The sequence below is a fragment of the Ambystoma mexicanum genome, chromosome 2q (assembly GCF_040938575.1).
Source record: "Ambystoma mexicanum isolate Mex_15411 chromosome 2q, UKY_AmexF1_1, whole genome shotgun sequence".
Lineage (NCBI taxonomy): Eukaryota > Metazoa > Chordata > Amphibia > Caudata > Ambystomatidae > Ambystoma > Ambystoma mexicanum.
In genome coordinates, this window is record NC_090924.1 from 1,419,264,992 (window position 1) to 1,419,290,200 (window position 25,209).

General features: G+C 49.7%; 1 protein-coding gene across 2 annotated transcripts in view; it reads right to left on the reverse strand.

The window, feature by feature from the left end:
• Nucleotides 1–25,209, reverse strand: part of CHN2 (chimerin 2) — a 938,196-nt gene that overhangs the window by 664,644 nt on the left and 248,343 nt on the right. For both annotated transcript variants that reach the window (XM_069648929.1, XM_069648930.1), the window contains exon 3: nt 10,802–10,857. In XM_069648929.1, coding sequence (XP_069505030.1) covers nt 10,802–10,857 — 56 coding nt within the window. The remainder of the gene's footprint in view (nt 1–10,801; nt 10,858–25,209) is intronic.

The window sequence follows — 25,209 nt, forward strand, 5'->3', positions numbered from 1 at the left end:
GATGGCAAGGAGTGATGGCATGGTGTGATGTATATGGTGGGATGCCATGGAGTGATGACAATGACTGATGGAAAAGAGTGATCGTACAGAGTGATGTTTCGGAATTAGGAAATGATTTCATGAGCACTGACCATTGAGCACTGATCATTCTCCATCCAAGTTCCAACGAAGAACAACTTAACTAAAATAAACTGCATGTTTCGCAACTCGAAGGGCACGCTTCTATAGCTTTACAGAACCTTCCAGAGCTCTGCTGCGTGCAGTGCGGTCGGCATCTTCATCATCATCCTCGTCACTTCATCAGATACTCTCTTTCAGTCCTTTTGCGACGTCCTTCTTAGAATGAGCATGTTTCCCATTGGTGACTCATGAGCTTAATCTGCCTGCTCTTCAAGAAGGGAAATAGAGCTGCGTGATCAGGGCTAGACAGTGAGGACGATTCTCAGAAAACTGGCATCTAAAAATAGCTCAGAGGAAGCCCTTTTTTTTAGATGCAAAGGTTATCTTAGTCACAAAAGCGGATGTATGCCAAAGCAAATAGAGAGCTGGCCAGATCCCTTTCCTTAGCAATGTAGGATTGCACCCCAACACCCATCTGGGTACTGGGGGCACGTTCACTGCAAGGGGCCTTTAAAGGGCCCATCATTTTCCAAAGTCAAAACAAGCATATGCCATGCGTGCCATGATTTCATTTTCTAATTCGAAAACATCACTCCCTGGCCTCCCACCATATACATCACACCACGCCATCAGTCCTGGTCATCACTCCATGGCATCCCATATATACATCGCACCATGCCATCAGTCCTGGTCATCACTCCCTGGCATCCCATCTATACATCGCACCATGCCATCAGTCCCGGTCATCACTCCCTGGCATCCCATATATACATCACACCATGCCATCAGTCCTGGTCATCACTCCCTGGCATCCCATATATACATCGCACCATGCCATCAGTCCTGGTCATCACTCCCTGGCCTCCCACCATATACATCACACCACGCCATCAGTCATGGTCATCACTCCATGGCATCCCATATATACATCGCACCATGCCATCAGTCCTGGTCATCAGTCCCTGGCATCCCATATATACATCGCACCATGCCATCAGTCCTGGTCATCACTCCCTGGCATCCCATATATACATCGCACCATGCCATCAGTCCTGGTCATCACTCCATGGCCTCCCACCATATACATCACACCATGCCATCAGCACTGGTCCTCACTCCATGGCCTCCCGCCATATACATCACACCATGCCATCAGTCCTGGTCATCACTCCATGGCCTCCCACCATATACATCACACCATGCCATCAGTCCTGGTCCTCACTCCATGGCCTCCCGCCATATACATCACACCATGCCATCAGTCCTTGTCATCACTCCACCAACCATATAGATCACAGCACCCCCATATAGATCACACCATGCCATCAGTCCTGGTCATCCGTCCACCAACCATATAGATCACATCACCCACCATATAGAACACACCATGCCATCAGTCCTGGTCATCACTCCACCAACCATATAGATCACAGCACCCACCATATAGATCACACCATGCCATCAGTCCTTGTCATCACTCCACCAACCATATAGATCATAGCACTCATCATATAGATCACACCATGCCATCAGTCCTGGTCATCACTCCATGGCCTCCGGCCATATACATCACACCATGCCATCAGTCCTGGTCATTGTCATCACTCCATGGCCTCCTGCCATATACATCACACCATGCCATCAGTCCTGGTCATCACTCCACCAACCATATAGATCACAGCACCCACCATATAGATCACACCATGCCATCAGTCCTTGTCATCACTCCATGGCCTCCCGCCACATGCATCACACCATACTATCGATCCTGATCATCACTCCATAGCCTCCTGCCATATACATCACGCCATGCCATCAGTCCTGGTCATCATTCCATGGCCTCCTGCCATATACATCACGCCATGCCATCAGTCCTGGTCATCACTCCATGGCCTCCCGCCACATGCATCACACCATACTATCGGTCCTGATCATCACTCCATGGCCTCCCGCCATATACATCACACCATGCCATCAGTCCTTTTCATCACTCCATGGCCTCCCGCCACATGCATCACACCATACTATCGGTCCTGATCATCACTCCATGGCCTCCCGCCATATACATCACACCATGCCATCAGTCCTGGTCATCACTCCATTGCCTCCCGCCATATACATCACACCATGCCATCAGTCCTGGTCATCACTCCATGGCCTCCCGCCATATACATCACACCATGCCATCAGTCCTGGTCATCACTCCATGGCCTCCCGCCATATACATCACACCATGCCATCAGTCCTGGTCATCACTCCACCAATCATATAGATCACACCACCCACCATATAGATCACACCATGCCATCAGTCCTTGTCATCACTCCATGGCATCCCATATATACATCTCGCAATGCCATCGGTCCTGGTCATCACTCCATGGCCTCCTGCCATATACATCACGCCATGCCATCAGTCCTGGTCATCACTCCATGGCCTCCCGCCATATGCATCACACCATACTATCGGTCCTGATCATCACTCCATGGCCTCCGCCATATGCATCACTCTATGCCATCATTCCTGGTCATCACTCCATGGACTCCCGCCATATACATCACGCCATGCCATTAGTCCTGGTCATCACTCCATGGACTCCCGCCATATACATCACGCCATGCCATCAGTCCTGGTCATCACTCCATGGCCTCCCGCCATATGCATCACACCATACTATCGGTCCTGATCATCACTTCGTGGCCTCCGCCATATGCATCACTCTATGCCATCGTTCCTGGTCATCACTCCATGGACTCCCACCATATACATCACGCCATGCCATTAGTCCTGGTCATCACTCCATGGACTCCCGCCATATATATCACGCCATGCCATCGGTCCTGGTCATCACTCCATGGCATCCCACCATGTACATCACGCCATGCCATCAGTCCTGGTCATCACTCCATGGCATCCACCATATGCCTCACACCATGCCATCATTCCTGGATTCCTGGTCATCACTCCATGGCCTCCCCCCATATACATCACACCATGCCACCAGTCCTTGTCATCAAGTCTATCCATGTTTGAGGGATCAAAGTTCATGTGGAGAGCAGTGGTTCATGCCGCTGACGCTTCACTGTATGAAAGAATAAAGAATGACCCCGTCGTGCAATGGGCACCCCTCTGCGCCTGTTTCAAACAGGACATGGGGAATGTGGTCCCTTCATGCAATGTGCATCTCTCAGGACATGGGTAATGTGGTCCCATCGTGCAATGTGCATCCCTCAGAACATGGGTAATGTGGTCCCGTTGTGCAATGTGCATCCCTCAGGACATGGGTAATGTGGTCCCGTCGTGCAATGTGCATCCCTCGGGACATGGGGAATATGGTCCTGTCATGCAATGTGCATCCCTCGGGACATGGGGAATATGGTCCCGTCGTGCAATGTGCATCCCTCAGGACATGGGTAATGTGGCCCTGTAGAGCAATGTGCATCCCTCAAGACATGGGGAATGCGGTCCCGTCGTGCAATGTGCATCCCTCAGGACATGGGTAATGTGGTCCCGTAGAGCAATTTGCATCCCTCCAGACATGGGAAATGTGGTCCCGTCATGCAATGTGCATCCCTCGGGACATAAGTAATGTGGTCCCGTAGAGCAATGTGCAATCCCTCGAGACATGGGGAATGTGGTCCCGTCGTGCAATGTGCATCCCTCGGGACATGGGTAATGCGGTCCCGTAGAGCAATGTGCATCCCTCGAGACATGGGGAATGTGGTCCCGTCGTGCAATGTGCATCCCTTAGGACATGGGTAATGTGGTCCCATCGTGCAATGTGCATCCCTCGGGATATGGGTAATGTGGTCCCATAGAGCAATGTGCATCCCTCGAGACATGGGGAATGTGGTCCCGTCATGCCATGTGCATCCCTCAGGACATGGGTAATGTGGTCCCGTCGTGCAATGTGCATCCCTCAGGACATGGGTAATGTGGTCCGGTTGTGCAATGTGCATCCCTCAGGACATGGGTAATGTGGTCCCGTCGTGCAATGTGCATCCCTCGGGACATGGGGAATATGGTCCCATCGTGCAATGTGCATCCCTCGGGACATGGGGAATATGGTCCTGTCGTGCAATGTGCATCCCTCGGGACATGGGTAATGTGGTCCCGTAGAGCAATGTGCATCCCTCGAGACATGGGGAATGTGGTCCTGTCGTGCAATGTGCATCTCTCAGGACATGGATAATGTGGTCCCGTAGTGCAATGTGCATCCCTCGGGACATGGGGAATGTGGTCTCGTAGAGCAATGTGCATCCCTCGAGACATGGGGAATGTGGTCCCGTCGTGCAATGTGCATCCCTCAGGACATGGGTAATGTGGTCCCGTAGTGCAATGTGTATCCCTCAGGACATGGGGAATGTGGTCCTGCAGTGCAATGTGCATCCCTCAGGACATGGGGAATGTGGGCCCGTCGTGCAAAACGCATCCCTCTGTGTCTGTTCCAAACAGGACATGGGGAATGTGGTCCCATCATGCAATGTGCATCCCTCAGGACATGGGGAATGTGGTCCCGTAGAGCAATGTGCATCCCTCGAGACATGGGGAATATGGTCCCGTCGTGCAATGTGCTTTCCTCAGGACATGGGTAATGTGGTCCTGTAGTGCAATGTGTATCCCTCGGGACATGGGGAATGTGGTCCTGCAGTGCAATGTGCATCCCTCTGTGTCGGTTTCAAACAGGACATGGGGAATGTGTTTTTTTTCTCCGCATTTTAAAACCCATCCCATTTGTGAACTTGGGGTGCAGTTTAAAATATGCAGGATCACCGTCCCCTGGATTTGTGGAATTGCACAAAGGGCGAAAGGGCATCTGATTGGGCGCACTTGTGATGAGCACACTCGGGGGCTTTGAGAATTCGGCACATCTTCTGCAGCAAGTAAAGTGGGATGTGCTTGCACCAAAGATATTTTGAGGATTGGGTCCTCTGAGTGCAGATGATAAAGAGAGGGGCTCTAATAACAGGAACAGGTACAGCCGAAAGGTCTGACTTCTCTGTAGGACGAGCTTTTGCTGCTGAGCAAGAAGTTCTGGTGGCTATTCATGGAAACAGAGGCTGTGCACTTATCACAAGAGTGACGAGTTTGGTGATAATAATGTGGTGATATTTATGTAGCGCTGCACTGCAATACACCCTCATGGTACTCAATTTCTGGAGCTTGGGAAGAGGTGAAGGGCTGAGTTATCTCTGTCACATGGCATCTGTTGCTCCCAATCGAGCACGTTAACCTCAAGCTACCCGTGATGGGGGTTGTGTACCGTGTCTGTCCATTACCGCCTCTTGTGGCAAGTAGTCACAGCTGATCTATTTACTATACAGGCCGGCGGGCATACTCATGGCTAGTCGTGTGATATTAAAAAGGCACTTGTTTGAGCTCCGAGTCCTAGATTACAAGAAGGGGCAACATTTGATCCCAACCTCCTTTCTGGTTCCATTTTCTCCGCCAACCTCATCCTGATGTTTCCTTCCACCCACCTCCGAGAAGCATCAGGGCGCTTTACAATCATAGGGGAAAGAACAATGTGGGCAAAGAGGAGGAACATGGGAGTGGGGCGCCAACAACGGGGGTGTTGAGGGCCAGGTGGGCAATTTGTTAGCAAGGGAACTACAAGCAACCAGGGGAGGAAACAGTGGGGATCAGATCGCTGAGTCTGCCGTAGGGTGGGGAGTGGAGGGTGTGTGGACCTAGGTGTTAGGGTTGAGCCATTCCTTGAAGAGGAGGGTCTTGAACTCCTCCCTGAACTGAAGAAGTGAGAGGGCACCTTTTCCAACCAGGCTACTTTGCAGAGGCAAATGACTACCTTTGGGCCCTAGCCCCTCCTCCGGGTCCACCCTCGCCGTGAGTGCGTGCATCTGTGTAGGGTAGTCAGTAGAGCGTGCAGATGGCACCCTGTTATGCTGGGAGGCTCCGTACTCTGGAGACCAAGCCTTCTTTAGGCCTCACCCACAATCTTGGTTTTTATACCCCAACTCTGTTGCTGATGATAATACACATCCCACCAACCTCACCCAGTGGAGCGTCACCACCCTGGCCCTCCTCACATTCAGCGATCTGCCCAACTCACACCTACTTTCCCCCGCTTGCGTGGCCACTCATGGAGTACAAGACACCCCCATCAGAGGCTACAATACCCACCTCAGGGTGTACATGAGACCCCCATCAGAGACTACAATACCCACCTCAGGGTGCGCATGAAACCCACATCCGAGGTTTCAATACCCACCTCGAGGTGCACATGAATCACCATCAGAAACTACGATACCCACCCTCACGGTGTACATGAGCCCACCATCAGAGGCTATTATACCCACTCTCATGGGGTACATGAGACCCCCATCAGAGACTACAATACCCACCCTCATGGTGCACATGAGACCCCCATCAGAGGCTACAACACCCACCCTCATGGTGCACATGAGACCCCCATCAGAGGCTACAATACCCACCCTCATGGTGCACATGAGACCCCCATCAGAGGCTACAACACCCACCCTCATGGTGCACATGAGACCCCCATCAGAGGCTACAATACCCACCCTCATGGTGCACATGAGACCCCCCATCAGAGACTACAAGACTCACCCTCATGGTGTTCATAAAACCCCACCAGAGACTAGAAATACCCACCCCCACGGTGCACATGAGACCCCCATCAGAGGCTACAATACCCACCCTCATGGTGCACATGAGACCCCCAACAGAGGCTACAACACCCACCCCATGGTGCACATGTCGACCCCCATCAGAGGCTACAACACCCACCCCATGGTGCACATGTCGACCCTCATCAGAGGCTACAATACCCACCCTCATGGAGCACATGAGACCCCCATCAGAGGCTACAATACCCACCCTCAAGGTGTACATGAAACAACAAACAGAGGCTACAATACCCACCCTCAAGGTGTACATGAGACCCCCATCAGAGGCTACAATACCCACCCCCACGGTGCACATGAGAACCCCATCAGAGGCTACAATACCCACCCTCAAGGTGTACATGAAACAACAAACAGAGGCTACAATACCCACCCTCATGGTGCACATGTCGACCCCCATCAGAGGCTACAATACCCACCTCATGGTGGACATGTCGACCCCCATCAGAGGCTACAAGACTCACCCTCATGGTGTTCATAAAACCCCATCAGAGACTAGAAATACCCACCCCCACGGTGTGCATGAGACCCCCATCAGAGGCTACAATACCCACCCTCAAGGTGTACATGAAACAACAAACAGAGGCTACAATACCCACCCCCACGGTGCACATGAGACCCCCATCAGAGGCTACAATATCCACCTCATGGTGCACATGTCGACCCCCATCAGAGGCTACAATACCCACCCTCATGGTGCACATGTTGACCCCCATCAGAGGCTACAATACCCACCCCCACGGTGCACATGAGACCCCCATCAGAGGCTACAATACCCACCCTCAAGGTGTACATGAAACAACAAACAGAGGCTACAATACCCACCCTCATGGTGCACATGTCGACCCCCATCAGAGGCTACAATACCCACCTCATGGTGCACATGACGACCCCCATCAGAGGCTACAATACCCACCTCATGGTGCACATGTCGACCCCCATCAGAGGTTACAATACCCACCCTCATGGTGCACATGTCGACCCCCATCAGAGGATACAATACCCACCCTCATGGTGCACATGTCGACCCCCATCAGAGGCTACAATACCGAACGTCATGCTGAACATGAGACCCCCATCAGAGACTACAAGACTCACCCTCATGGTGTTCATAAAACCCCATCAGAGACTAGAAATACCCACCCCCACGGTGTACATGAGACCCCCATCAGAGGCTACAATACCCACCTCATGGTGGACATGTCGACCCCCATCAAAGGCTACAATACCCACCCTCATGGTGCACATGTCGACCCCCATCAGAGGCTACAATACCCACCCTCATGGTGCACATGTCGACCCCCATCAGAGGCTACAATACCCACCTCAGGGTGCACATGAGACCCCCCCATCAGAGACTACAAGACTCACCCTCATGGTGTTCATAAAACCCCATCAGAGACTAGAAATACCCACCCCCACGGTGCGCATGAGACCCCCATCAGAGGCTACAATACCCACCCTCAAGGTGTTCATGAAACAACAAACAGAGGCTACAATACCCACCCCCACGGTGCACATGTCGACCCCCATCAGAGGCTACAATACCCACCCTCATGGTGCACATGTTGTCCCCCATCAGAGGCTACAATACCCACCCCCACGGTGCACATGAGACCCCCATCAGAGGCTACAATACCCACCCTCAAGGTGTACATGAAACAACAAACAGAGGCTACAATACCCACCCTCATGGTGCACATGTCGACCCCCATCAGAGGCTACAATACCCACCTCATGGTGCACATGTCGACCCCCATCAGAGGCTACAATACCCACCTCATGGTGCACATGTCGACCCCCATCAGAGGCTACAATACCCACCCTCATGGTGCACATGTCGACCACCATCAGAGGATACAATACCCACCCTCATGGTGCACATGTCGACCCCCATCAGAGGCTACAATACCGAACGTCATGCTGAACATGAGACCCCCATCAGAGACTACAAGACTCACCCTCATGGTGTTCATAAAACCCCATCAGAGACTAGAAATACCCACCCCCACGGTGTACATGAGACCCCCATCAGAGGCTACAATACCCACCTCATGGTGGACATGTCGACCCCCATCAGAGGCTACAATACCCACCCTCATGGTGCACATGTCGACCCCCATCAGAGGCTACAATACCCACCCTCATGGTGCACATGTCGACCCCCATCAGAGGCTACAATACCCACCTCAGGGTGCACATGAGACCCCCCATCAGAGACTACAAGACTCACCCTCATGGTGTTCATAAAACCCCATCAGAGACTAGAAATACCCACCCCCACGGTGCGCATGAGACCCCCATCAGAGGCTACAATACCCACCCTCAAGGTGTACATGAAACAACAAACAGAGGCTACAATACCCACCCCCACGGTGCACATGAGACCCCCATCAGAGGCTACAATATCCACCTCATGGTGCACATGTCGACCCCCATCAGAGGCTACAATACCCACCCTCATGGTGCACATGTTGACCCCCATCAGAGGCTACAATACCCACCCCCACGGTGCACATGAGACCCCCATCAGAGGCTACAATACCCACCCTCAAGGTGTACATGAAACAACAAACAGAGGCTACAATACCCACCCTCATGGTGCACATGTCGACCCCCATCAGAGGCTACAATACCCACCTCATGGTGCACATGTCGACCCCCATCAGAGGCTACAATACCCACCTCATGGTGCACATGTCGACCCCCATCAGAGGCTACAATACCCACCCTCATGGTGCACATGTCGACCCCCATCAGAGGATACAATACCCACCCTCATGGTGCACATGTCGACCCCCATCAGAGGCTACAATACCGAACGTCATGCTGAACATGAGACCCCCATCAGAGACTACAAGACTCACCCTCATGGTGTTCATAAAACCCCATCAGAGACTAGAAATACCCACCCCCACGGTGTACATGAGACCCCCATCAGAGGCTACAATACCCACCCTCATGGTGCACATGAGACCCCCATCAGAGACAACAAGACTCACCCTCAAGGTGTACATGAAACAACAGAGGGGCACAGGAGACCCCCATCCGAGGCTACACTACCCACCCTCGTGATGTATATGAGACCACACCTGAGACTACAACACCGTCCCTCATGTTTTACATGAGATCGCATCAGAGGCTACAATGCACTTAAATTCCCGCTGAGCCAATAACAGCCATCCTGATGTTTTAGACAAGACTACACATGAGGCAGCTGAAAACACACCCCGCATGATGCGTGTAGATTCCATCTGAGGTTAAAATGCACACCACTCGTGACATGTACAAGACAGAGGCTAGACCGGAAGCAGCTCAAAACCTTTCTCTTTGCTTCTGCTTTTTCTCCTCCTCTCCCCTGCTGACTTCCGGGCTGACACTGAAACTGCACTGGTTACCTGGCCACCCTCTGATCTCAGGTCCAGGTCCCCTCCCCGACACTTGCACACATGCACTGCCCCCCTGGCAACCCTTGCACTCAGGGACAGTTTCTGTATCCCTAAATCCCCTACTAGCACTTGACACGCAATGTCTGCACTTACCCTGCGCTTGCCACCAGCTGGCCGCACTTTTATTTATTGTCTTTATTTATTTTCTGTTATCCTATGTACTGCACTGGCTCCTCCCTTGTCCCCCCACACTTGTCACCATCCCCCCTGCCCTGCACTTGTTCAATCTCAATGTCAACTGGCCTAGTAGGATCGTTGTCTCTGTCTTCCCTCTGTTTTCCCTCCCTTTCCTCGACGCGCCTTGAAACACTTGTGTATAGGCGCGTTATAAATGCCATATCATAACATACACGCGATGCTCCATGAAGTGCACGAGGCACCACGTGATGCTACACCACTGAACCCTCAGGGCATTCAATGCCGCCTTTCCATAACATGCTCAGAGCCAGGCACTCAAATGTGTAGTGCTACTGGCATCTTTCTCAGCTCACGCTATAACGTCTTGCACAGGGTTACAACAAGCGCTATATAACAATGAATGAATAAATAAAGGTTACCAGCACTCACCAGGTGTGGACAGATGGTACGTCTGGGGCGAGGCGCCTCCTGCTGTAACTGGTACACTGCCCAACAGAAAGAAACAGAGAAGTTTAGATTAGAACACACCTGATGCTGCCAGCCAGTCTTAAAAGGACAGTCTAGCCAATGCAGGGGCAGCCTCATAGCCTTTTAAACCTTTCAGTAGAAAAGGGCCTCAGAGGTACGCCTTCCTCCCCCTTTGGAGCATTTGCCACCATGTTGGTAGTCTTATCAGAAAACAAAAGACTTTTTTTTGGATTAAGTACTTAAAATGTGAACTTTGGAGAGTGCATGTTACCGGCTGCCTCTGATGGCACCTTGAGGCCGACGCCTCCCTCGGTCTCTTGCAGTACCCAGCAGCGTTCTTTTCACCACATTGCCTTTTAATTCCGATTCTGACTACATTGGTGACAAAGCGATGAATAGCTTTTCAGTGTGAATTTAAGGTTTCAGCTCCCCACTCACTGCCTCTCCCGTGATAGTGTGCAGCTATTAACAAACCCTCCCTGTGTTATTTGAGCTCTGCATCATAATCAGTACACCCCGGAATGCCTCAAAATGGTATTCCAAGGTGTATGCAAGGCCCCCACAAAATGTCATTTTAAAATGGGCACCCACGAACCCTAACACATCTTTAGCTGGCGCCCAGTGCACGATGTCACAAAACTCAACAAAAACAAGTCAGCAGCAGCCTCAGACCTTAGTCGCAGAATGAGGGCTACACCTAAGTATTATTCTCGTGCATCACACTCTAGTCTTTAGAATAAATGACTATTGTTTGTTCTTCGGTATAAACTCAGTCAGTTATTCCATGTCCTTTAAATGTTTGATCTAATCAAGCATGAACGATCATAATTACTCCACAGTTACATAATCTAGTTTCACTTTGTGCACTGTGGAGAGTTGATGACAGTAATGATCACATGTATTTAGGAAAACTCTGCAAGCATTCTATCCATTTATCTAGAGAGTATAAGTCATGCCACATTATTTAATTTCTTGTCTGGCTCTACTCTGTCAACACTATATAAAAAGAATAGATTTTGAATCTCTTAAAATTAGTCGACACTCCATGTTTCGGCTCAACTTGCTGATATATCCATAGTTTATATTATGCCTTCATCATGACTGAGGGATTATTTATCCTACATCCAGTGTTTTGATAGTTTAACACTTATCATGCCCAAGTGTTGACGAGCTCCAATGGTGGTTGGAAAAATATAAATACTTTTGAGTTCCTTCTAAAAATTCATAGCAGACTGATCTAAAGAATTCACCTATGCTTGGCGACTGCTTCCCTGTTGTTCAAGGATTTGTCCCTGAACTGGAACCTAGTATTGATTTCAACAGGGTGCAGCATTCCTCCTTAATGGGACGCTGAAGAAAGCATGTGCAGGTTCTGTAGATCAATCCACCATCAATGAAATGATAGAATCAATGTTGAACTAGTGTTAGGGAGAATTCTCTGTTTAGGCTGAATTTCCTAACCTAGTGAGTCCCCCAGCAGCTTTGCTGGATTTCTGGAGTTTGTTTTTCCCATCCTGCCAAGAGTGTGACCCTTTTCCTCTCACTCTTGGACATGTATGTGTGGAATTCCTTTGAATTGGCGATGTGTTCGATGGGCTATGGGGTCTTTTACTCCATAGGGTCTCATAAGTTTTTCTATGTGTGTCACTCCGCACCCTACGTGTCGTGACACGGGGGCACCCTAGCTGGTCCCCCCACCATAGACTCCATACCCGGGGGCTGACTACCGTCTCCCCGGGCATGTAAAGTCACCATTGGCTTTACTAGACCTAAATTTGCTAACAGAACTAGTACCAACCATCTTATTGTGGACGTGCTAGTAGGGGTAATTCGATTACTCCTGGATCTGTTACCCGAGGGGGCACTGTCCCGTCCCTCCTCGTCGAGTTTTGGCTGGTGGCAGTGGAAACTACTTGTTATGTTCGACCCCGGGCATAACCCTATGGGATCCGTCCCATTGTTGAAGATTAATACTGTTTTTCGTTAATCTCCAACGTACCACCGATCTACTTATCTTAAATAGGTTTATCGAGTGGTATTTTCTGCCAGAACTCGGGTTGTAAAATGGCGTCTGTGTTTTTCTCTGTGACTCCTAAACCAAAGGTTGAGCCCTTTGTTCCACTTTTGGTGGGCCTCTGGACAGAGACCCTCCAAAGTGGTGCCATTCTGTCTGGGTTACCTCAGGGGTGTGGGAGGGGGTTTAGACACCCTGGACCGAGTTGCCTTGCCAACTCAGGTCGCACTCTGAAATGATTGGCCCAGGTGGTGAGCCTTCCCGCTCACCACTTAGCATGTGTTGATTGACAAGCTAGGCTGAATGAATGGGGGACGTCTGCATAAAAGCAGGGCTTTGGGACTGGATCTTCAGGAAGTCGCCACTGGACCTAAAGAATCCGACGAGGGTAACGCTGAGCCGACCTGCACGACAACACCTCCGGTGAAGCCCTGCGGAATCGTCACACAATCTCCCGACGACAGAAGAGATCTCCCTGCCGGAGAGGCTCTTTCCCTGGCTGGTGGGAACAACCAGTCTTCTTCTTCTTTGTGCTTTTTGGTCGCCCAGGACGCAGTGGTCGAATTGCCCGTGCAGAGCACCCGGCAACCGGATAGCCACTACTCCTGCACCGTGATCGAAAGGTGGTGCCTTGTGACGAAGCACTCCGCGGCTGGTTTCTTCCCTGGTGGTGCACCGGACATCTTCTCTTCGACGACGAGAGCATCTCTTCTCTTGGCCAAGACCCGTCGTGCATCCACCACCAGGAACAACTGCCCCCGTCGGAGCTGCCTTCCACAACAAGGTACCGTAACCGCCTGGCTTCCCTTTTCGATCGGTTCGTGTGAGGTATCTGATTCCTCTCCGTTCCGTTGGGTTGCCTCCAAGCTTTATTCACTCTTTGTTCTGAACTGGTTCAACCTGTCGCTAACCAATTTGCTAAACAAGACTTGAGTGCATCATCCGTAGAGACTTTCCAGGACATCGTGCCTTGCCTCTCACCGAGTGGGCCTGGCCGCCGAACTGTATGATCTAGTGTGATTAATGCCTTCTTGCCTTGCATTTTTACCCGCTTCAGTACGAACCGTGTTGACTTCATTACCTGCCTTTCTCTTCTCTCCCTTCCTCACTAAATATTCGAGTGTCATCTGGGTTGAGGTATACACCTCTGTCTGAAAATAAGTGGTGCCGTAGAACCTAGAGTTGTCGATATTGTGTTTCGGGGGGTTGAGCTTTATTCCATCCTGCAGAGTAATTGTATTTTGATTTGTTTGCCGTGGTTTACTTTAGTATTTTTCGTAGACGTTCTGTTATTAATAAATAACTTACTATCTTTATACTAAAGCCTGGTTGCGTGTTCACTCGTTTTGCTGATAAGAATTACCCTATCTTGTATGCTCCCTATACTGACCAACTTTTCTTGAGAGAAGTCTGACTGCTCAGCCACAGCTACCAATTGAATCTGTGTGGTACAGACTGCTACCAAGTGGATTCATCGCAACACCTGTAGTCCTAAATCTTTTGCAGTGGTCCCAGAGGGAACTGCACAGGTTTCCGCCTAACACTGGTGGCAGCGGTGGGATTAGTATCGAGTATACAGTTTAGAGTGTTTTTCGACGCTGTAGGACGACTAACCACAAAACTTTACTAAAGCAACTTTCAAAAAACATGTCTACGATGGAAATTTACAGCCAAGAGTCTTTGTCGGATAAAAATACTGAGAGTCTGCGAGCTCTCTGTAGACAAGAGAATCTTCCTGTAAAAGGCAAGAAGTTAGAACTGATAGAGAGATTGCTGGCGAACCAAAGTCTGGGTACTGGTTCAGAGGAACCAAACTCTCCAGCAACTGTAGATAACAGTAATGGTGTTGATCTAAATCGTAATTCTGATGATAGCGATGAAGAGGCTGACGAGGACGGCGAGGCTAACGAAACTGTCTCACCTGTTCCTCTACCTGCCTTACCAACTGTGCCTACGGGGCCAATACCAGGTCCCACAAGTAACCCTGCTTATTTTGAACTTGAAAAAATGAAGCTCGAATTAGAATACAAACGGTTTTTGGCTCAATCTGAACGAAACCAAGAGCTCGAGTTCAGACGGATGAATGCGAATGCCCAGGCTGAGCAGAAACAAGCTGAGTTAAGACTCAGAGAAATAGATCTTAATCATGAGTTGCAAATGAAAAAGTTGTCTATGGAAAATGCTTCTCTCTCCTCTGGTTCCTCTAGGAGCTCCAGTCCCAAAAGACCCCGGATGCCGAAGGAATTAGTGGGTATGTACGAACCGAGATTGGATGTGTTGGATTGGTTGAAACTGTTTGAATACAATCATGGGCTCCAGGACATCACCGGGAATGCGTTGCTTCCCTGGTTGTTCTCTAGGCTTCCTCCTGTTGCGACTGATGTGGTAATGGAATTGGGGGAGGTGGATAAGACGGATTACGAAAGTGTGAAACTAGCTTTGATAGCTAGATTCGGGAAGACCCCTTCCCAGTATCTTAAGAGGTTTAGAACCCTCAAAAAGCATGATGGTACCCCTTGGGCTACCTGGGTGAGTGAAGGGTTGAAAAACTTAGAGGGATGGATTAAGGGTTACAAAGTTGACACGAGGGTATGCGAAATCTTTTTATGTTGGAGTCGATTTATGATGCCTGTTCTCCTGAGCTCAGACAGCACTTGGCTGATTCGAAGGAATTAGATTCCAGGGCTCTAGCTAAGGCTGCTGACTTGTGGGTTGCCAACAGGGCCACTCACAAGGATTCTGGGGTAACTCAGAAAAAGGACGAGGGAAAACAGCCTAAAAAAGACTCAAAGGAGAATTCGAATAACTCACATTCCAAAGAGGGCCCCAAACAAAACCAGAAGGGTAAGCCACCGGGAAAACCACAGCAGAATAGTGTGTCTTCTGGTGCCAAACCGGAAGGAGGTCAGAACAAGCCACCATTCCAGAAAGCATTCGGGAAATGCTTTGTTTGTGGCTCGACTGATCACGTGAAAGGAGATCCCAGATGTAAGGGTAAACCTTCAGGGGTCCAGCTTGTCTCCTTAGCCTTCGCTCCAGAGGAGGAAGTCCAAATGGCAAGTGGAAACTTTCTACTGCTAGCTGACAAACCCATTGGAGTCTCAGCCAGCGTTTCTTTAGTATCTCTGGGGTTGTGGGAACAACAGAATTGTCGGTTCACTATAGAAGAGGCCATCTTCCCAGTGCAACCTATGTTTCCTAGGCTCTTGCCCTTCAGCCTGAGTTACTGCCTGACGGCGAAGACCTTCCAGAGTTGGACATTCTCTCTGTCCCTTACTGAAGTCTGCCCTGCTGGGTCCACCTTCTGCCAGTAACGACTGCAGCTCAGGATGGTCTCTCTAGGATGTATATCATCGACTAGAGGTATGAGATTCATCCAGGAGTGGATTAAATCCTCCTGTCCCTGAGTCTGGGGGGGGCGAGTGTTAGGGAGAATTCTCTGTTTAGGCTGAATTTCCTAACCTAGTGAGTCCCCCAGCGGCTTTGCTGGATTTCTGGAGTTTGTTTTTCCCATCCTGCCAAGAGTGTGACCCTTTTCCTCTCACTCTTGGACATGTATGTGTGGAATTCCTTTGAATTGGCGATGTGTTCGATGGGCTATGGGGTCTTTTACTCCATAGGGTCTCATAAGTTTTTCTATGTGTGTCACTCCGCACCCTACGTGTCGTGACACGGGGGCACCCTAGCTGGTCCCCCCACCATAGACTCCATACCCGGGGGCTGACTACCGTCTCCCCGGGCATGTAAAGTCACCATTGGCTTTACTAGACCTAAATTTGCTAACAGAACTAGTACCAACCATCTTATTGTGGACGTGCTAGTAGGGGTAATTCGATTACTCCTGGATCTGTTACCCGAGGGGGCACTGTCCCGTCCCTCCTCGTCGAGTTTTGGCTGGTGGCAGTGGAAACTACTTGTTATGTTCGACCCCGGGCATAACCCTATGGGATCCGTCCCATTGTTGAAGATTAATACTGTTTTTCGTTAATCTCCAACGTACCACCGATCTACTTATCTTAAATAGGTTTATCGAGTGGTATTTTCTGCCAGAACTCGGGTTGTAAAATGGCGTCTGTGTTTTTCTCTGTGACTCCTAAACCAAAGGTTGAGCCCTTTGTTCCACTTTTGGTGGGCCTCTGGACAGAGACCCTCCAAAGTGGTGCCATTCTGTCTGGGTTACCTCAGGGGTGTGGGAGGGGGTTTAGACACCCTGGACCGAGTTGCCTTGCCAACTCAGGTCGCACTCTGAAATGATTGGCCCAGGTGGTGAGCCTTCCCGCTCACCACTTAGCATGTGTTGATTGACAAGCTAGGCTGAATGAATGGGGGACGTCTGCATAAAAGCAGGGCTTTGGGACTGGATCTTCAGGAAGTCGCCACTGGACCTAAAGAATCCGACGAGGGTAACGCTGAGCCGACCTGCACGACAACACCTCCGGTGAAGCCCTGCGGAATCGTCACACAATCTCCCGACGACAGAAGAGATCTCCCTGCCGGAGAGGCTCTTTCCCTGGCTGGTGGGAACAACCAGTCTTCTTCTTCTTTGTGCTTTTTGGTCGCCCAGGACGCAGTGGTCGAATTGCCCGTGCAGAGCACCCGGCAACCGGATAGCCACTACTCCTGCACCGTGATCGAAAGGTGGTGCCTTGTGACGAAGCACTCCGCGGCTGGTTTCTTCCCTGGTGGTGCACCGGACATCTTCTCTTCGACGACGAGAGCATCTCTTCTCTTGGCCAAGACCCGTCGTGCATCCACCACCAGGAACAACTGCCCCCGTCGGAGCTGCCTTCCACAACAAGGTACCGTAACCGCCTGGCTTCCCTTTTCGATCGGTTCGTGTGAGGTATCTGATTCCTCTCCGTTCCGTTGGGTTGCCTCCAAGCTTTATTCACTCTTTGTTCTGAACTGGTTCAACCTGTCGCTAACCAATTTGCTAAACAAGACTTGAGTGCATCATCCGTAGAGACTTTCCAGGACATCGTGCCTTGCCTCTCACCGAGTGGGCCTGGCCGCCGAACTGTATGATCTAGTGTGATTAATGCCTTCTTGCCTTGCATTTTTACCCGCTTCAGTACGAACCGTGTTGACTTCATTACCTGCCTTTCTCTTCTCTCCCTTCCTCACTAAATATTCGAGTGTCATCTGGGTTGAGGTATACACCTCTGTCTGAAAATAAGTGGTGCCGTAGAACCTAGAGTTGTCGATATTGTGTTTCGGGGGGTTGAGCTTTATTCCATCCTGCAGAGTAATTGTATTTTGATTTGTTTGCCGTGGTTTACTTTAGTATTTTTCGTAGACGTTCTGTTATTAATAAATAACTTACTATCTTTATACTAAAGCCTGGTTGCGTGTTCACTCGTTTTGCTGATAAGAATTACCCTATCTTGTATGCTCCCTATACTGACCAACTTTTCTTGAGAGAAGTCTGACTGCTCAGCCACAGCTACCAATTGAATCTGTGTGGTACAGACTGCTACCAAGTGGATTCATCGCAACACCTGTAGTCCTAAATCTTTTGCAGTGGTCCCAGAGGGAACTGCACAGGTTTCCGCCTAACACTGGTGGCAGCGGTGGGATTAGTATCGAGTATACAGTTTAGAGTGTTTTTCGACGCTGTAGGACGACTAACCACAAAACTTTACTAAAGCAACTTTCAAAAAACATGTCTACGATGGAAATTTACAGCCAAGAGTCTTTGTCGGATAAAAATACTGAGAGTCTGCGAGCTCTCTGTAGACAAGAGAATCTTCCTGTAAAAGGCAAGAAGTTAGAACTGATAGAGAGATTGCTGGCGAACCAAAGTCTGGGTACTGGTTCAGAGGAACCAAACTCTCCAGCAACTGTAGATAACAGTAATGGTGTTGATCTAAATCGTAATTCTGATGATAGCGATGAAGAGGCTGACGAGGACGGCGAGGCTAACGAAACTGTCTCACCTGTTCCTCTACCTGCCTTACCAACTGTGCCTACGGGGCCAATACCAGGTCCCACAAGTAACCCTGCTTATTTTGAACTTGAAAAAATGAAGCTCGAATTAGAATACAAACGGTTTTTGGCTCAATCTGAACGAAACCAAGAGCTCGAGTTCAGACGGATGAATGCGAATGCCCAGGCTGAGCAGAAACAAGCTGAGTTAAGACTCAGAGAAATAGATCTTAATCATGAGTTGCAAATGAAAAAGTTGTCTATGGAAAATGCTTCTCTCTCCTCTGGTTCCTCTAGGAGCTCCAGTCCCAAAAGACCCCGGATGCCGAAGGAATTAGTGGGTATGTACGAACCGAGATTGGATGTGTTGGATTGGTTGAAACTGTTTGAATACAATCATGGGCTCCAGGACATCACCGGGAATGCGTTGCTTCCCTGGTTGTTCTCTAGGCTTCCTCCTGTTGCGACTGATGTGGTAATGGAATTGGGGGAGGTGGATAAGACGGATTACGAAAGTGTGAAACTAGCTTTGATAGCTAGATTCGGGAAGACCCCTTCCCAGTATCTTAAGAGGTTTAGAACCCTCAAAAAGCATGATGGTACCCCTTGGGCTACCTGGGTGAGTGAAGGGTTGAAAAACTTAGAGGGATGGATTAAGGGTTACAAAGTTGACACGAGGGTATGCGAAATCTTTTTATGTTGGAGTCGATTTATGATGCCTGTTCTCCTGAGCTCAGACAGCACTTGGCTGATTCGAAGGAATTAGATTCCAGGGCTCTAGCTAAGGCTGCTGACTTGTGGGTTGCCAACAGGGCCACTCACAAGGATTCTGGGGTAACTCAGAAAAAGGACGAGGGAAAACAGCCTAAAAAAGACTCAAAGGAGAATTCGAATAACTCACATTCCAAAGAGGGCCCCAAACAAAACCAGAAGGGTAAGCCACCGGGAAAACCACAGCAGAATAGTGTGTCTTCTGGTGCCAAACCGGAAGGAGGTCAGAACAAGCCACCATTCCAGAAAGCATTCGGGAAATGCTTTGTTTGTGGCTCGACTGATCACGTGAAAGGAGATCCCAGATGTAAGGGTAAACCTTCAGGGGTCCAGCTTGTCTCCTTAGCCTTCGCTCCAGAGGAGGAAGTCCAAATGGCAAGTGGAAACTTTCTACTGCTAGCTGACAAACCCATTGGAGTCTCAGCCAGCGTTTCTTTAGTATCTCTGGGGTTGTGGGAACAACAGAATTGTCGGTTCACTATAGAAGAGGCCATCTTCCCAGTGCAACCTATGTTTCCTAGGCTCTTGCCCTTCAGCCTGAGTTACTGCCTGACGGCGAAGACCTTCCAGAGTTGGACATTCTCTCTGTCCCTTACTGAAGTCTGCCCTGCTGGGTCCACCTTCTGCCAGTAACGACTGCAGCTCAGGATGGTCTCTCTAGGATGTATATCATCGACTAGAGGTATGAGATTCATCCAGGAGTGGATTAAATCCTCCTGTCCCTGAGTCTGGGGGGGGCGAGTGTTAGGGAGAATTCTCTGTTTAGGCTGAATTTCCTAACCTAGTGAGTCCCCCAGCGGCTTTGCTGGATTTCTGGAGTTTGTTTTTCCCATCCTGCCAAGAGTGTGACCCTTTTCCTCTCACTCTTGGACATGTATGTGTGGAATTCCTTTGAATTGGCGATGTGTTCGATGGGCTATGGGGTCTTTTACTCCATAGGGTCTCATAAGTTTTTCTATGTGTGTCACTCCGCACCCTACGTGTCGTGACACGGGGGCACCCTAGCTGGTCCCCCCACCATAGACTCCATACCCGGGGGCTGACTACCGTCTCCCCGGGCATGTAAAGTCACCATTGGCTTTACTAGACCTAAATTTGCTAACAGAACTAGTACCAACCATCTTATTGTGGACGTGCTAGTAGGGGTAATTCGATTACTCCTGGATCTGTTACCCGAGGGGGCACTGTCCCGTCCCTCCTCGTCGAGTTTTGGCTGGTGGCAGTGGAAACTACTTGTTATGTTCGACCCCGGGCATAACCCTATGGGATCCGTCCCATTGTTGAAGATTAATACTGTTTTTCGTTAATCTCCAACGTACCACCGATCTACTTATCTTAAATAGGTTTATCGAGTGGTATTTTCTGCCAGAACTCGGGTTGTAAAATGGCGTCTGTGTTTTTCTCTGTGACTCCTAAACCAAAGGTTGAGCCCTTTGTTCCACTTTTGGTGGGCCTCTGGACAGAGACCCTCCAAAGTGGTGCCATTCTGTCTGGGTTACCTCAGGGGTGTGGGAGGGGGTTTAGACACCCTGGACCGAGTTGCCTTGCCAACTCAGGTCGCACTCTGAAATGATTGGCCCAGGTGGTGAGCCTTCCCGCTCACCACTTAGCATGTGTTGATTGACAAGCTAGGCTGAATGAATGGGGGACGTCTGCATAAAAGCAGGGCTTTGGGACTGGATCTTCAGGAAGTCGCCACTGGACCTAAAGAATCCGACGAGGGTAACGCTGAGCCGACCTGCACGACAACACCTCCGGTGAAGCCCTGCGGAATCGTCACACAATCTCCCGACGACAGAAGAGATCTCCCTGCCGGAGAGGCTCTTTCCCTGGCTGGTGGGAACAACCAGTCTTCTTCTTCTTTGTGCTTTTTGGTCGCCCAGGACGCAGTGGTCGAATTGCCCGTGCAGAGCACCCGGCAACCGGATAGCCACTACTCCTGCACCGTGATCGAAAGGTGGTGCCTTGTGACGAAGCACTCCGCGGCTGGTTTCTTCCCTGGTGGTGCACCGGACATCTTCTCTTCGACGACGAGAGCATCTCTTCTCTTGGCCAAGACCCGTCGTGCATCCACCACCAGGAACAACTGCCCCCGTCGGAGCTGCCTTCCACAACAAGGTACCGTAACCGCCTGGCTTCCCTTTTCGATCGGTTCGTGTGAGGTATCTGATTCCTCTCCGTTCCGTTGGGTTGCCTCCAAGCTTTATTCACTCTTTGTTCTGAACTGGTTCAACCTGTCGCTAACCAATTTGCTAAACAAGACTTGAGTGCATCATCCGTAGAGACTTTCCAGGACATCGTGCCTTGCCTCTCACCGAGTGGGCCTGGCCGCCGAACTGTATGATCTAGTGTGATTAATGCCTTCTTGCCTTGCATTTTTACCCGCTTCAGTACGAACCGTGTTGACTTCATTACCTGCCTTTCTCTTCTCTCCCTTCCTCACTAAATATTCGAGTGTCATCTGGGTTGAGGTATACACCTCTGTCTGAAAATAAGTGGTGCCGTAGAACCTAGAGTTGTCGATATTGTGTTTCGGGGGGTTGAGCTTTATTCCATCCTGCAGAGTAATTGTATTTTGATTTGTTTGCCGTGGTTTACTTTAGTATTTTTCGTAGACGTTCTGTTATTAATAAATAACTTACTATCTTTATACTAAAGCCTGGTTGCGTGTTCACTCGTTTTGCTGATAAGAATTACCCTATCTTGTATGCTCCCTATACTGACCAACTTTTCTTGAGAGAAGTCTGACTGCTCAGCCACAGCTACCAATTGAATCTGTGTGGTACAGACTGCTACCAAGTGGATTCATCGCAACACCTGTAGTCCTAAATCTTTTGCAGTGGTCCCAGAGGGAACTGCACAGGTTTCCGCCTAACACTGGTGGCAGCGGTGGGATTAGTATCGAGTATACAGTTTAGAGTGTTTTTCGACGCTGTAGGACGACTAACCACAAAACTTTACTAAAGCAACTTTCAAAAAACATGTCTACGATGGAAATTTACAGCCAAGAGTCTTTGTCGGATAAAAATACTGAGAGTCTGCGAGCTCTCTGTAGACAAGAGAATCTTCCTGTAAAAGGCAAGAAGTTAGAACTGATAGAGAGATTGCTGGCGAACCAAAGTCTGGGTACTGGTTCAGAGGAACCAAACTCTCCAGCAACTGTAGATAACAGTAATGGTGTTGATCTAAATCGTAATTCTGATGATAGCGATGAAGAGGCTGACGAGGACGGCGAGGCTAACGAAACTGTCTCACCTGTTCCTCTACCTGCCTTACCAACTGTGCCTACGGGGCCAATACCAGGTCCCACAAGTAACCCTGCTTATTTTGAACTTGAAAAAATGAAGCTCGAATTAGAATACAAACGGTTTTTGGCTCAATCTGAACGAAACCAAGAGCTCGAGTTCAGACGGATGAATGCGAATGCCCAGGCTGAGCAGAAACAAGCTGAGTTAAGACTCAGAGAAATAGATCTTAATCATGAGTTGCAAATGAAAAAGTTGTCTATGGAAAATGCTTCTCTCTCCTCTGGTTCCTCTAGGAGCTCCAGTCCCAAAAGACCCCGGATGCCGAAGGAATTAGTGGGTATGTACGAACCGAGATTGGATGTGTTGGATTGGTTGAAACTGTTTGAATACAATCATGGGCTCCAGGACATCACCGGGAATGCGTTGCTTCCCTGGTTGTTCTCTAGGCTTCCTCCTGTTGCGACTGATGTGGTAATGGAATTGGGGGAGGTGGATAAGACGGATTACGAAAGTGTGAAACTAGCTTTGATAGCTAGATTCGGGAAGACCCCTTCCCAGTATCTTAAGAGGTTTAGAACCCTCAAAAAGCATGATGGTACCCCTTGGGCTACCTGGGTGAGTGAAGGGTTGAAAAACTTAGAGGGATGGATTAAGGGTTACAAAGTTGACACGAGGGTATGCGAAATCTTTTTATGTTGGAGTCGATTTATGATGCCTGTTCTCCTGAGCTCAGACAGCACTTGGCTGATTCGAAGGAATTAGATTCCAGGGCTCTAGCTAAGGCTGCTGACTTGTGGGTTGCCAACAGGGCCACTCACAAGGATTCTGGGGTAACTCAGAAAAAGGACGAGGGAAAACAGCCTAAAAAAGACTCAAAGGAGAATTCGAATAACTCACATTCCAAAGAGGGCCCCAAACAAAACCAGAAGGGTAAGCCACCGGGAAAACCACAGCAGAATAGTGTGTCTTCTGGTGCCAAACCGGAAGGAGGTCAGAACAAGCCACCATTCCAGAAAGCATTCAGGAAATGCTTTGTTTGTGGCTCGACTGATCACGTGAAAGGAGATCCCAGATGTAAGGGTAAACCTTCAGGGGTCCAGCTTGTCTCCTTAGCCTTCGCTCCAGAGGAGGAAGTCCAAATGGCAAGTGGAAACTTTCTACTGCTAGCTGACAAACCCATTGGAGTCTCAGCCAGCGTTTCTTTAGTATCTCTGGGGTTGTGGGAACAACAGAATTGTCGGTTCACTATAGAAGAGGCCATCTTCCCAGTGCAACCTATGTTTCCTAGGCTCTTGCCCTTCAGCCTGAGTTACTGCCTGACGGCGAAGACCTTCCAGAGTTGGACATTCTCTCTGTCCCTTACTGAAGTCTGCCCTGCTGGGTCCACCTTCTGCCAGTAACGACTGCAGCTCAGGATGGTCTCTCTAGGATGTATATCATCGACTAGAGGTATGAGATTCATCCAGGAGTGGATTAAATCCTCCTGTCCCTGAGTCTGGGGGGGGCGAGTGTTAGGGAGAATTCTCTGTTTAGGCTGAATTTCCTAACCTAGTGAGTCCCCCAGCGGCTTTGCTGGATTTCTGGAGTTTGTTTTTCCCATCCTGCCAAGAGTGTGACCCTTTTCCTCTCACTCTTGGACATGTATGTGTGGAATTCCTTTGAATTGGCGATGTGTTCGATGGGCTATGGGGTCTTTTACTCCATAGGGTCTCATAAGTTTTTCTATGTGTGTCACTCCGCACCCTACGTGTCGTGACACGGGGGCACCCTAGCTGGTCCCCCCACCATAGACTCCATACCCGGGGGCTGACTACCGTCTCCCCGGGCATGTAAAGTCACCATTGGCTTTACTAGACCTAAATTTGCTAACAGAACTAGTACCAACCATCTTATTGTGGACGTGCTAGTAGGGGTAATTCGATTACTCCTGGATCTGTTACCCGAGGGGGCACTGTCCCGTCCCTCCTCGTCGAGTTTTGGCTGGTGGCAGTGGAAACTACTTGTTATGTTCGACCCCGGGCATAACCCTATGGGATCCGTCCCATTGTTGAAGATTAATACTGTTTTTCGTTAATCTCCAACGTACCACCGATCTACTTATCTTAAATAGGTTTATCGAGTGGTATTTTCTGCCAGAACTCGGGTTGTAAAATGGCGTCTGTGTTTTTCTCTGTGACTCCTAAACCAAAGGTTGAGCCCTTTGTTCCACTTTTGGCGGGCCTCTGGACAGAGACCCTCCAAAGTGGTGCCATTCTGTCTGGGTTACCTCAGGGGTGTGGGAGGGGGTTTAGACACCCTGGACCGAGTTGCCTTGCCAACTCAGGTCGCACTCTGAAATGATTGGCCCAGGTGGTGAGCCTTCCCGCTCACCACTTAGCATGTGTTGATTGACAAGCTAGGCTGAATGAATG